Source organism: Siphateles boraxobius, unplaced genomic scaffold, assembly GCF_051911475.1.
Source record: "Siphateles boraxobius isolate OS27281-9 unplaced genomic scaffold, OSU_SipBor_1 41, whole genome shotgun sequence".
Lineage (NCBI taxonomy): Eukaryota > Metazoa > Chordata > Actinopteri > Cypriniformes > Leuciscidae > Siphateles > Siphateles boraxobius.
Genome location: NW_027509042.1, coordinates 22,299,576 through 22,313,646, shown reverse-complemented (window position 1 = coordinate 22,313,646; position 14,071 = coordinate 22,299,576). Strand labels below are relative to the sequence as shown.

The following is a 14,071-nucleotide window of genomic DNA, read 5'->3' as shown; positions in this document are numbered from 1 at the left end:
TATTCTTTCCAATATGTTAAAAATAAACGTGTGTTATAGGCTATATGACATTATAGCCAGATATGACAGCATTACTGCAACATGCAGATCAACACAGATGAGTAGCTGAGCATCTCTTCAGCAAGCCAACACTCAAACTGCCGCAAAGGAAATATCTATTGCTTTTGTTGACATAGGATCAAATTTATATTCTTTTTGCGGAGACACATTTATGTGGCCAAGTGTAGATGTAACCCCTTTCACAAATCGGATAGATATCTGATCAGAGAAAACGCATGAAGTGACCAGGCAAATACATTTCTTTCTTCATAAGCAATTCTTTTTGGTTGCTAAGTAAATCTCATAATACAATTTTGTATACTTTTTTACTGAAGAATTCTTTTTTTTTCAGTACTGATAAAAAATAATACATACAGTTAATGTCAGTTGGTTCTAACTGTGTTTGCTTTGTGTGTGATTTTCTTGAATCTAAATTACCAAGAAGTTGTCAGGCAGATTGATGTTTAAATCTCTTCTTTCTTGATCAGTTCCAGATCTAGGGAACATTGATGAGGGAATGTTCCCACCTGAGCTGTCCATTCTCCGCAATATCAACCCACTTCCAAAGCCCAGCGCCCGGGATTCCCCTGCCCGGACCGGGTTCCCGTTCCCCTTTCTGCCATCCATGGAGCAGGGCCTGTCATTACCAGCTCCGATGCCATCTCTTGAGGAGCGATTCTATCAGGCTGGGGGTCCCGAGGAGCATCAGGGATCTCCAAATGTAGGATTCAGTGTGCAGTGTGAGAAAAACAAAATAGTGGTCAGCATTGACAAGGAAACTCTACAGGTAGGAAACACAAGTGACAAGTACACAACCTTTTGTACACCAAATATTGGATGACTATCGCAGTGTAACTAACTAAAAGTAGTGGGACTACTAACGCAACTCTATTTAGCTCTTAAGTCTCAAATTAGTTCACATGTAATTTACATGTGATTTTCAGTCTCCAGTCTTCAGTCATATGATCCTTCAGAAATCATTCTAATATGCTGATTTGGTGCTCAAGAAACATTTCTTATTATTATCAATGTTTAAAACAGTTGTGCTGCCTAATATTTTTTTGTGGAAAACATGGTACATGGTTAAAATACAATAAAATTATACATTTATAAAAAAAAAAAACTTTCGGTGAAAATCTTTTGATGTATTTTTTGTATTCTGTTGTTGTTTTATTAGTAGTTTGTAATATAGCCAACTACTTATTTAAAAGAGTAGCTTGAGTATAGCTACACTATAAATTACTGTTTGAAAGTAGCTTTCCTAACACTGGTAAGAACTAGACGTTAAATGAGTGCAGAAGTGCTGTGTGAGAGACACCTTGTTTTTCCCTCAAGCTGATGCAGTGTGAATATTCCCAGAATGTGTGGGCCATATGCACTGACGTCAGAAACCAGAAGTGGTGTAATTTACCACTTCAGAGAGAGAGAAAACCCTCATTCTACAATTAAAATGCTTCTGAGCAAAGTTAGACCAGCTTACAAGTCTTGTTTGTCACTGTAAAAAGTTGAAACACACAATAGATCTCGAAAGCACAATAGATTTAGAAAGCAATATATTGAAGAGTGATCTTGTCTGATATGTTAGCAAAGGTTGAGATTTTTTCCTGTGAAGTCATGTTATCCTAATGTCCTCACAGGCCAATGGGTTTGGAAAACCCAACATCACTCTTCAGGACTCCCAATGCAAAGCAACCTCCAACACCACCCACTATATACTGGAGACGCCCCTGTCTGGCTGCCAAACCACCAAAATCCCCTCCCACCCCAGCCCAGTGGTCCTCTATATCAATTCAGTGAGTACTAAAGCCAATATACCATCAATAATATCAGATGTGAAATCTAGTCCTAGGGTCAGTTGGAGTCTCCCCTCCAACACGCTGTATGTGTTTTCTGTGTTTCCTGTTCCCGCATGTGTGTTTTCACCCAGCAGGGATGATTCATTTCCACACTGATTTTTTGCGATCATTAATAGCGGAAATTCCTAAAAACACTTTTAGCCTTGAACCCATTAAAAAACTGGCCAACCTCCCAAATATGTATCTTTTACTCAGAACTCTGAGCCTCAAGGGCAATTAAAACGATGTGACCCGTATGGTCAGAGCACAGTACTGGCTCACAGAGAGAGATCCACCGAGCATCAAAGGAGGATGTTGTTGCAACGACAATCCTATGACAAATTGGCAAGTCTAGTGTGAATCAATTTCACCTCCATTAGACAATGTTCACAGGCCTCTTTCACCTTTGAACCCATAATCTGTCCTGAGCTCAAAGACGCAATTCTCATATTATAATGTAAATGGATTGCCGTGTTTTTTCCGATGAGAAGAACTGAGAGATTTTTTTTTGTTCATCTGCATTGGGAGTTACATTGCTGAAATTGTGCATTCCCATGTATTAAATCCAGTTTTCTTATCTGTTTTGGCAGACCTTTGGCAAGTATATATTTCGATTATCTCTGACTGTATCTGTGTGCACCAGAGTGAAGCAATGTCATTTCTAAGAAACGTTTTGTAGAGGAAATTGTATGATTGTTAGGAAATTGTTGGGTTTACCTTACTTTATTACTGAGAAGTCAGGAACTAAGTGTGTCTGTGATTGGCAGATTGTTATTAGCCAATCGGAACAGAAGGATGGAAGCGGCTGGCCTGTTGACGATGAAGATCTGGAGACAGGAGATGTTGTAATACCAGGAGATCCGGAGGTGACTGGAAGAATTTTACCAGAAAGTGGACCTCGGGCGACTATCTTGGTATGATATTTACATGTCAAACTATATTATTTATAAATCGTACTACCGAAATAGAAACAGTAAATTTACAATATATACAAACAATGTATTGTATCCTCATACAAACAATTTATTTGTTTGAGGACAAGACCAAATTTTAAGTAATTCTTCTCTAAAAATCTTCCTATCACTGTGACTCTCAAATCAGATGTGCCGAATATTATACCTGATGTCTGATTAGAAAACCTAAAATACAGTTAATTATTCTAATTAGTCATAACCATCAATGCAATTGTTTGAATGTTTTTTTTTTTATTCTTTATGGCGTCACCATAGGAAGATACTTTGTTTATAATATTCTAATATTATGATAATATATTTAAGTTTAATTAGGACTGTATTTACTGTGTTTATCAGGAAAACAATAACTATTCGGTCTCTCTCACCTTCACATTTCTCTTCAATTGAGTTGAATATTCACTTACATAAAATATGCATATTAATATTTTCCAATTCTTTGTTTCTCTGTCCTTAGTTCAACTGCACATACCGTAAGAACCAGGGCACCCCAGTTGACAGTGATATTGGATCTGATGATTTCGTTGTAGATTCTCTAGACAATGTTACCTTTAACATGGAGCTGTATAACAATCCCTTCCACTTCCCCATCACTCAGTCATTCCTCACCATCACTGAGAACAGGCCCATCTATGTGGAGGTAAGCATACATATACATATGTATACATATACATATACACTGGGTTTGAAATAAACACCTGCCAACCGACTAAATGCGTATACAAATCAACTGTATTGATGTCAAATCAGTAGCCAATTTGGCGGGTTATTTCCGCAAATTATGTTCACTCAATTTGCTTGCGAAGTTTATGTAATCTGAGCTAATTTGTTTGCTTTGAGGGGAATAGCTCAGACCCAAGAAACATAATAATGTGGGTTACCCCAGTGTGAAAAGGACAGAACCACCTAGCTACGAAGAAGCACATCTGCCAATTTTAGCAGTTACAGTGGGACACCATGTCTCGCGTGCCTCCTCTGAACCCGTTGAGTTTAAACAGAACCCCTAAAGTGTGCGTGGGTTCAGTAGGTGGTTATTGAGAATGAATGAGGGAAAGTCGCATGAGATGAGGCAATGCCTCCATCCTGCTATGATTGGATATGAACGGTTATAATTGGATATGATTGGTTTGTGCAATAAATCCCGCCTCTTGTTTTTGTGCACGTTCTCGAATCGGCCTGAATGAAGACAATGATGGCATTAATGGGAAGACTAATTAAAAAGAAAGTAAACAACTCAGCCATTTAGATATCACCTTCGCTTTGTCATGTTAAAATCAAACATGAAATGGACTGAAAACAAGATGACTGTTGGGGTTTTTAGTGAGCAATCACCTTGGTGAAATTAAATGTAGGCTACAACTTCATCTGTGATCATTGTGTACAAGCTAGATGGAAATAAGTTGACTATTAAAAAAGAAATTTCAAATGTATGCTTGGTTTTAATAAATACAACATTACATAGTTAGTGTAAAAAAATAGTTATATTTGGTCTCTCTTTTTTATGTAATGTTTATTTAACCAGGAAAATTAAGTCTAACAGGGACATACATTTACATTTGATATATATAAAAAAATGTGAGGACTTTGCCTTCTCATTTTAAAACAACACCGCACACCACTGATATACATATACATATAAATATAAATATACAAATACTACAACATGGTTTAATTCTTGATTCTGATCGATAAAATTCAGTTTCAAGATGTTCCAATACATTTCTGTCTTGTTGACCTATCACACACATACTCTACACACAAACACAACTTGAAAACCTACATGTACACTACTATTCAACAGTTTGGCATTGGTAAGATTGCACATCTGATAACAAATTACATTTTAAAAATATAATAAAATAGAAAAAAATATATTTAAAATTGTAATAATATTTCACAATATTACTACAATTTTAAATATCTTTTTTCTATTTTATTATATTTTTAAAATGTAATTTGTTCCTGTGATGGCAAAGCTGAATATTCAGCAGCCATATTCCAGTCTTCAGTGTTACATTCTAATTTGCTGATTTGGGGCTCAAGAAACATTTTATATTATTATCAATGTCAAGACTGTGCTGCTTAATATTTTTGTGGAAACTGTGCTAGACTTTTTCAGGATTCGTTGATTAATTGAAAGTTCACCAAAAGAACACCATTTACATGATATATAATTGCTTTTGTAACAATTTAAAAGTCTCTACTGTCACTTTTGATCAGAACAGTTTAATGCATCCCGCTGAATAATAGTATTATTTAAAAAAAAAAAAAAACAGTAGTGTACATGTGGAAACCATGGGGCATTACATTGTGCAATACATACATTATGTGTGTGCGTTATTATGGAAAAGATTCCTTTGGGGTTCAATAAAACCATTTCCAGTGTTGTAACCACATTAGAAATCTAATTTAGTAATTGAATGAGAAACCATATACACAAATATAATCACTGCCAAAAGCTCTTGAAATACAAGATCTGCTTTTACCCTTTAACCATAATGTGTGGTTCTCATTGTGTAGGGTTTCATGTTTCTAATACCATAAGCGCCTGGTGTCTGTCGGTCTGATCAGACATTGTCCTGAGTGTGTGAGCATTTACAGCTGCAAAAGTACACACGTGTTTTTAGATGTCTCTCTGTCAATCGCTGTAAAGAAGTCTGCGGTCTGCTGTGAGTGTATGTGTACATTTTGTCTGGTCCGGGAGCATGTCATATTGCTATTAATCAGTGGGGTTTCAAAGGGGCAAGGCTGACAATATTTGATCTCAGAGTGGAATGCTCAGGTCCCCGTTTTTAACTCTTTCTCTTCTATTCGGATCAATGGGTTCACCCCAGGGCCGGAGTGGGACTAGTTTTCAGCCCTGGAGTTTCAAACCTTAGACCGGCCCACTTTAGTTCCTGACCGACTATATTAAAATAATGTAATTAAACCCTCAGCATGTAAGTCTGCAATAGTGCACTGTTCTGTACAGCCTTGTAATTCATTGTATTTTTCAAAAATATAATTGTCTATTCAGTGCAATAGCCGTACATAGTACAAATACAAAGGTCCCAAAAGTGATATGGGTTCGGGGGCATATTATTTTTCCACTGTCATTGGCAAAGAACATGTACATCTGTGTTAAATAGGAATCCATTGTGATAAAGTTATTCTCCTTCTGGGCACAGTATGCAATAGGCTATTGCTCTTCCTGCTCTCCTCTCTCATCTCAATCTCCTTCTCTCATTCTTCTTCTCTCAGTCTCTTTATCTTTAGGTTACCTGTAAATCTCCCCTTCCCGAAGCTGAGCTTTGATTGATACAGTCTTTGCAAACTGATTATTTATTTCGGATCGTTTAAAACTTCTATTGTAAAACAGCTGTTTAGTTTAGTTCCACTTGCTAATCTCTTGAAGCGTCGCGTTGGGATTCGCGCGCGGCCACGGCTCGCGCTTCTGTTAACATAAATACCGCTTGCTTTGATCGGTCATCTCAAACATTTTGCAATTGCCGACGAGCGGTGTTGAGTAGCTACTGAAGCAGCTCAGATTATTAGGTCGGTTATCGTCGCAATATAAGAATCATTGCAGCACCACATTGGAGTATTAGGAAATTATTTCACAAAGTTCATTATACACTCAGAAAAATGACCGAGGTCCGGACCTCGGAGACCACAATGGTGGGTACGGCCATGAGGCTATTTGGCCGCTTGAGTTTCTAGAGATGTTTTATTATTCTGGCTTTTTCAGTGCCGCCTTTGCGCCTATTATCCATGTTTTGCATCTCTTATTCTTTGTTTGCACATCTATAACAACTGACTTTTTTTTTTTTTTGTGGGGCTGCGAGAAAATTATAATAAAAAAATAGTGGTGCTGCGCTCTGACTGGAGCATTCAACCCAGTGCCATGACAACACCGGCCCTCCTGCCCAATTAAATAGACCGGCCCACCGGGAATTCTCCCAGTGCTCCCGATTAGCCAATCCGGGCCTGGTTCACCCAAAAATAAAATTCCTGATGTTCATGTTGTTCGAAATGTAGATTCCAGCTTTTTTAACATTTTAGACAGTGATCACTGACTGTAAATCCAAGTCTTCTGAGCCCATTTGTGCAACAATGCATTTGTATATGTAAATGCATCACACTAGTCTTGACATCAGTGATGGTCCCTTATCTTTTAACCAAATGTGTTGCTCAATTTGAATATGAATATTGTGTGGAATATGACTTCAATTTTGGACTGTTCTCAGACAAGGCTAATTTATGCCTTTAGAAATCTAACAAGTCATTTTTGTGGTGTGATAGCCTGTCATTAAAAGTCAATATTATGTCTGCATCTTTCGCATTATTGTACGAGGATCATAGTCTGCCTCCCTGAAATGATTTGGCCACTCTCCTGAGTTTGATACCCCTTTGGCACAGTTATATTGAGGAAATGGGATGTGATGTTTTACGTGGCTGCTCTTGTCTGTAATGCATGCTTTTACAACATCAGATGGCCAAACTATTACAACTGAATGATCCTCAAAGATTTATTCTAGGCACAGAAATCTGACGTCAGAATTTGTGATTCTTGGAACGGTGAACACTTTGACAATGTTTCTTTAGACAGTGTGCCGTGTTAAAACAAATGGACAGCCTCTGTGCGTTATTTGCTGATTTTAAGCGATGCCTGAGATAGTTTGTGGGGGAAAAAATCTCAAAGACCGATCAAAAAAGATAGACTGAGCGTGTCTGGCAGAGGCCTAGACATAATATATAGCATCTAAGCATCACTCTGCTGATCCATCTCATACTATATGAATCACGTTTGATCATATTTATGAAAAATGATCAAAAAGTTGTATTAATCAAGATAAAGAAAGCAGTTTTTCTTTCGCTCTTTGTCTTGCTGTCTCTATATTTTATTGTTTGCAGCAGATGCATAATTTGTCTCACAGAAAAATGACTTTTCCTTTATTAACAGAGACATGTGACCTTTTTCTGTAGATTTCCGCCACAAAAGCCGACCCTAACCTTGGGTTCATGATCCAGACCTGCTTCATATCTCCAGAATCCAATCCTCTCATGCCCTCAGACTACGTTGTCATAGAGAACATATGTCCCAAGGACGACTCTGTTCTCTATTACCCTCAGCGAAGCGATTTCCCCATCCCTCACGCCCAGATGGACAAAAAACGCTTCAGTTTCACCTACAGATCAAAGTTCAACGTGTCATTGCTCTTCCTGCACTGTGAGATGTCCCTCTGCTCCAGACGAAATCACCAGGATATGAACCTGCCAGAGGTAGAAACCATCATCTAACTGACATATCAGCTCTTTTCCAAGATCTAGTGAGCTGCCTTTGTAGGCAGTATTTTAAGGGCGTCACACTGTACATTAGGTGTGTTCATAGTGTAAATGCTGTTTAAAAAGTTGGGCAGCGACAATATGCTGCCTTCTAAGATACACTGTACCTTGTTTTCGTAAATTCTAAAGCATCATCACGTGTATCATTCACATCGAAGGCAATACTAGTTAAAAAATAAACCCAAGATGGCAGAAGCAGGAGAAATGTTAATTCATTACTGAAAAATATAATTGAGAATAGTGAGAATAGAGAATAGTGTAATTTAATAAAAAAAGACCCATTATTTGTATCTTATGTTTATTTATGCTTATTAGAGAATTGTGTTTTGTCAACCTTTATTGAAATCCTTTGTCATGACAGACAAAGCAAGAGAAGTGTTTATTCTACATATAATTAATTCTATACTGAAATAAATCACTGCAAGTTTATTATAATTATAAACACCCAATAATGCGGTGTACTATTTATAGTATCCTTATTTGAGTATTGCTTAGCCACGTGCTAAAATCAAACTATGTTTAAATTAAGTTTGGATTGTTCTATGCATTTTTGTGTTGATTTGCAGCAAAAAAAAAAACACCAGTAATCATAATGTATTTATATAATTAGTATTAATAGTAACACTAAAAGTAGTTGCCTGTACATGAAATCAGTTGTGGCCTATCCATTCCTCCTTATTTTATGATAGAATTCACTGTAATTCAGTTAAACACATAATGATTTGCTTGCATTCAGAGTTATGGATTTTAATAGCTAATATTGCTTTACCGCCCTCCAGTTAACTTCTTTTTTTTTTGTGGCATTCAAAATTATGTAAATAAGACAAAGAATCCAAACTTCAAAATGGTTTTGAATTTGCAGTAATTCTTACATTCAAGATAGCAAAATCCTGTAGGAACTGCTATGTAGAACCTTCCAAATGGGTTCCTCATGAAGTTCCATTTCGGTTATGATGTTGCCTTAGAAGGAAGCATCCTTTTTTTTGGCAGTAGGTAGTGCGGCAGCTCACTAGGTTTTGGAACACTGCCTTTATCTCCTTTATCTTCGCTTTCATCATACACTCATTATTCCCTCATTTCTTTGTATTATTACGATCTTTATGGATGACTCTGTGATAACACAGTTCCAATTCTTAAAACTATTTAACTCCAGTACTAATCAATTTAAGCTGATTCATATAAACTACAGGTGTGTTAGCTTTTTCGAACAATCAGATTGAAAATCATTCTATTGCATTATCATTTATAGCTGCATTGTGTATGCTTGTTTTATACTATATGAATAACATGAACACACTCTTTAATTCATTTATATAATCTGTTTGACTTTGCTGTCCATCCTAAGAGTTGCTTTTTGATTCATTGCCTTGGCACGGGTCACTCTATGCCAGCTGCTAGCATCAATCCACTCTCTCTGAGTGCGGGATGCATAAATCTCAGGATACTTCAGTTACCATCCACAGAGGAAAAACAAATCTCCAACTTTCACTGTCCTTTTTCAAATTCCCTCCCTCCCTCACTTCTAGTCATAATCATTTTAATCCCCTGCATTCCCACTCTAATCATCATATTGCACGTTAAGGTTGTTTATGTCTCACCTAACATGATCTTGAAAGTGACTCATTGTTTGGTCGTAGATGTTTACAGTTCAGTTATAATCTGGATGAGGATAAGAGATGTGACGCGTCAAACTGTATAAACTGTCTATGAAATTATACGTGCTTTCTCTTCGAAGAGCGTGTGTTCAGTTTGGCTCAGGCACCATTTCTGCTACGAAGGGGATGGCTTTAATGGCTTGAAATATACACTAATCCATGCTTATGAAGAACAAAGTGAAAATTTTAAACATCACATGGCTTTACAATATGGATGGTCAGATGGGGTCACTCTGAGAGTCTTTCGGACCAGTTGATAACAAATCAGTATTGTGTTGCAACAAATTGCTACACTCTCAGAAAAAAAGGTAAAGAACCTTTAAGGCAGTGGTTCTACCGCCTTAAAATAACATTAAAACTGAGCATGTATTTCTAAAAGCCAAAATTCTGGCTCTAGTGTAAAAACAGGAAACATGGTAGTGTTGTAAATGTTAAAATACATGATATCCAACCTTGTATTTTATGGTTAAAACTGACTGCATCCACACAAGCAGTACTATATAAATAAAGGTGAAGAATAAATATAGACACAGATTGTGTATAGAGATCAATTTAAGACTCAAACTCTCTTCGATACGAAAACATACCCTGTTTGAGTTCTTGTTTTTAATGTTGATAATTTATTATGAGCAATAATACTTTTTTCCCCGAAAATCAACACGATTGCAAATGTGTGACTGAATTTATACAACAGTTCAACAAACAAAAGATAAAATTAAGTAGCGTACATTTTAAACAGAGCATTATCAATATTGCCACCACCTACTGTCGGTTTTAGTTTAATATTTAAAAATACTGTTAACATAATTTCATATTTCTCTATTGAACTTTTTAAATTAAAACATTATCTCATAACATGATTTATGCCATTGTAATTGCATTAATGCCAGCTCTGAGCAGCATTAAACAATGTTTATATACATCTAGATGCTTTGTTGAAAAAGAAATTACTGATTTAGTTTAAATTATTTCTTTATTTATCACATTAATAATTAGATTAACCGCATTTTAAGAATTTGACAAAACGTAACAAATACATTTAATATAGGGTTAGAAAAACTTCCCAATTGCTTCAAGGTAGCCACGATAGAAATTCTTTAGGGGTAAATAAGATACAAAGGTGTACCTTTTAAAAGGGAAAATGAATGAATGTTGAAAGGTATATATAATGAATAACATCCTTTTTATACATTCAGAATATCTGTTTTCTCTGTTTGCCAGGCTGCATCAGACTCCAAAATTTGGCCTCTCCTCATAATAAAAGAAGTGCAGTTGTAAGCCTGTTTATTATAAGAAGCTCTTTTATCTCATGAGGGAGGTTCATGCTGTTTTTTGAGGATGGTGGTGCCCATATGCCAACGATTACAGTTGTATCTTATTCTAACATTTCTGCTTTTTTTCTTTGTAGTGTATGTTACCCGATGAAGCCTGCACTTCCCTCAGTTTGGACAACATCCTACTCATGATGATGAACACCAAAACCATCACCAAGCCAATGGTGGTCATCTCCGACAACACACCTGTCACTGTTAAGGTCCCTGAGGAGAAAATTCCACCACATCTAGGTAAAGATCACAAGTCAATACAACATCCAACTTTAGACATTAAAGGTGCACTTTTTTGGAAATTAGTATTATTTTTTGCAAACCTCAGTCATTTCAGTATTATAGCTGTTTTTTTGTTTTTGTTTTTGTTTTTGTGCTGTGTTTAATATCTTAGCCTTAGATATTCTGAAGAACATCTTGATGTGATTGGCATATATGGAGCATCATGGGAAAATGTGTGTGTTCCTGTCTTGTCTCACTTTGTGGTGCATTACACCCATCTGGAGTCTTTTAGTATGTGGCATTTGAGTTGAGTATGTGTGCGTTTGCATGTGTGTGTTTATTGTGCTTTCAATGTGGTTTTAAAGTATGTGATTCATTAGAGATGTGGGACAAGGGACTCATAGATGCATCAGAGGAGAAGAAAAAGACCAACTTTTCAATTCTGGATAGCATTTGTTTTCACTTAAACATTCTTTAAGGCCTCCCCTTTTTGTACAGAGAGAGAAGGAGATTCAGAGAGCGGGAAAAAGGAGAGAATGAAGATAAGGAAGAAACTTGACCGTGATAAAGAAAGGGGGGGTTTATGCACTATATACCTGCAGTCAGCATTTGCCATAGATGGACTGTGTGATATACAAGAGGGCACCAGGGTGTTGTCTAAACTTTTTTTTTTTACAAAGAAACTTAATTTGACCATGACTGATTTGTTCTGTTCCCTGCATCCTCTTGGCACTATTGCACCTACTGCGGTTGGAGTGAATCAACTTTACTGACTCGGAACTCTAATTAAAATCATTCCGGTCTAATAACACAATGTTGCTGTGCTGCTTGTAGCAAATGGAGCATGCATCTATTAGTCACACTTGATTAGGTGAGTGATTGCCACTCCTGAAGGATGCAAGCTGGGATTTTATTACCACAAGTCATGTTTTATGTAGGTTTAGATGTTTCTGAGTGGAAACAAAATAAAACAATTCTGTTCCAAAGAAAGCAGATCACACATACCTGGGAAATGTGGAGTGAATCCAGATTGTATGTGAATTCAGTGTTAATCCACTGTGGGCTCACTCTTGATGAACAAGCTTGTGTGCGTTGCCAATGCCAGGTTTATTCTCTCTGGTGTGAATTAAGTCAACTCAGATATGCCATAAAAATAAGAAGAAAACAGGCTTTTCGTCTCATTTGGAACACAAAGACGACTCTTGTACGGACATGGCAGAAAAGCAAAAAGACTTTCAAAAAACTCAAAGCGCCGCTCTGGACAGGATCCCAAAATGTTTGCCTTAATCTACAAATCAAAGAGGGCAGTTTATGGGAATGCCATGCTTGAGAAAAACATGGCAGAACTAAACCTTGCCATCCGAAAAAAGATTCATGATCAGAAAACATCAATACTTCCATACCTTTTTTGGTCTAAAGCAGAGGTACAGCCTCACAATGATTTTTTGTAAATGTTTTTATTTTAATTTAGTGTGCTGATAATCACACAGTTGCTGACTAATTACTAAAATAATTATACTGTAAATGACTGAGGATCACACACTAGATTTAAAAGTTTTTCCGAACACATACAACTTTACTAGGGGATGCATGGCAAATGAAAACAATGTGTTTTAAAATAATCTCAAAATATCAAACATGTATGATTACCTCCAACTGGACAGATTCATAATCTGAAGCTAAAAAATCTTATTCTCTGCCCATCATAAACCATGCGATTTTCAGCAAAATATGGTCAACTCGGACTGCCCAAAATCTGCAGAGCGGTTCTGACTTCCTAGCGTGTGTTTCAAAAGTTGGCTGAGAGTTTAGAGAGACTGGGTACTCATGGTACAGTAAGTCTGTCTTCAAAGATTTATGTTTTGCTTAAATTATTTCATTATGAATACAGTGAATGGGATTTTGACTGTGCTCTTCACTGCTGAATCAGGTAAACACATCATCTTGCTGAAGTTTGTCCAATGCTTGTCCAAAAAATACACACAAGAGTATTGTTCTTGTGTTCATACTTCCTTTGAGAAACCCAGCTAGCCCTAAAAAGGGCAAAGTAAAGAACAGCACAAATATGTTCTGACACCCCGGGAGGAGATCTTGGGCGGTGGTGACTACATGCAATGTTGTCCAAGTCATTAGGGCTAGTTAATTTACTTCCCTGGATGTGAATGATACTTTACAGGGTTTGTGGGTGGAGTAGCTCAGACAAACCTATGGCAACGGCGGAGCAAACCACATCCCTTGCTTCATAGCTTGACATAGCTTCTCTCAGGAATCCTCTAATCGTACAAGCTTTTATTCTCTGTTCTGTTTCGCTTCCTCTTGTAAGCCATGCATACAGTACATTGTGAGATTTTATTTTATTATTAATTTTCTATAGTTCACCCAAAAATGAAAATTCTGTCATCATTTACATAGATGAATTTCTGTATTCTGTGGAACACAAAAGAAGATATTTTTGATAGTCAGTAAAGTCCAAACAACATCGGACCTCATTAAATTTTTATATATATAAAAAAAGAATCATTACATTTCCCATTGCAAGGAAAAAAGACATTTATCAAAGATATGCTACCATTTAAAACTTAATAAGTGTGCTTTTTTAAAAGAAATGAATACTTCAGATTAATACTTTACTCAAAAAAATGCATTTAAATTATATTGCTTAAAGGTGACCAATAAAGATGTATTATTTTACAAAAGAT

General features: G+C 36.6%; 1 protein-coding gene across 1 annotated transcript in view; it reads left to right on the top strand.

Annotated features, from left to right (window-relative positions):
* The window catches only part of tgfbr3 (transforming growth factor, beta receptor III), a 123,079-nt gene that overhangs the window by 98,196 nt on the left and 10,812 nt on the right, over positions 1–14,071 (top strand). The window contains exons 9-14 of the mRNA XM_077198936.1: positions 528–826; positions 1,677–1,832; positions 2,642–2,788; positions 3,303–3,485; positions 7,811–8,107; positions 11,234–11,390. Coding sequence (XP_077055051.1) covers positions 528–826; positions 1,677–1,832; positions 2,642–2,788; positions 3,303–3,485; positions 7,811–8,107; positions 11,234–11,390 — 1,239 coding nt within the window. The remainder of the gene's footprint in view (positions 1–527; positions 827–1,676; positions 1,833–2,641; positions 2,789–3,302; positions 3,486–7,810; positions 8,108–11,233; positions 11,391–14,071) is intronic.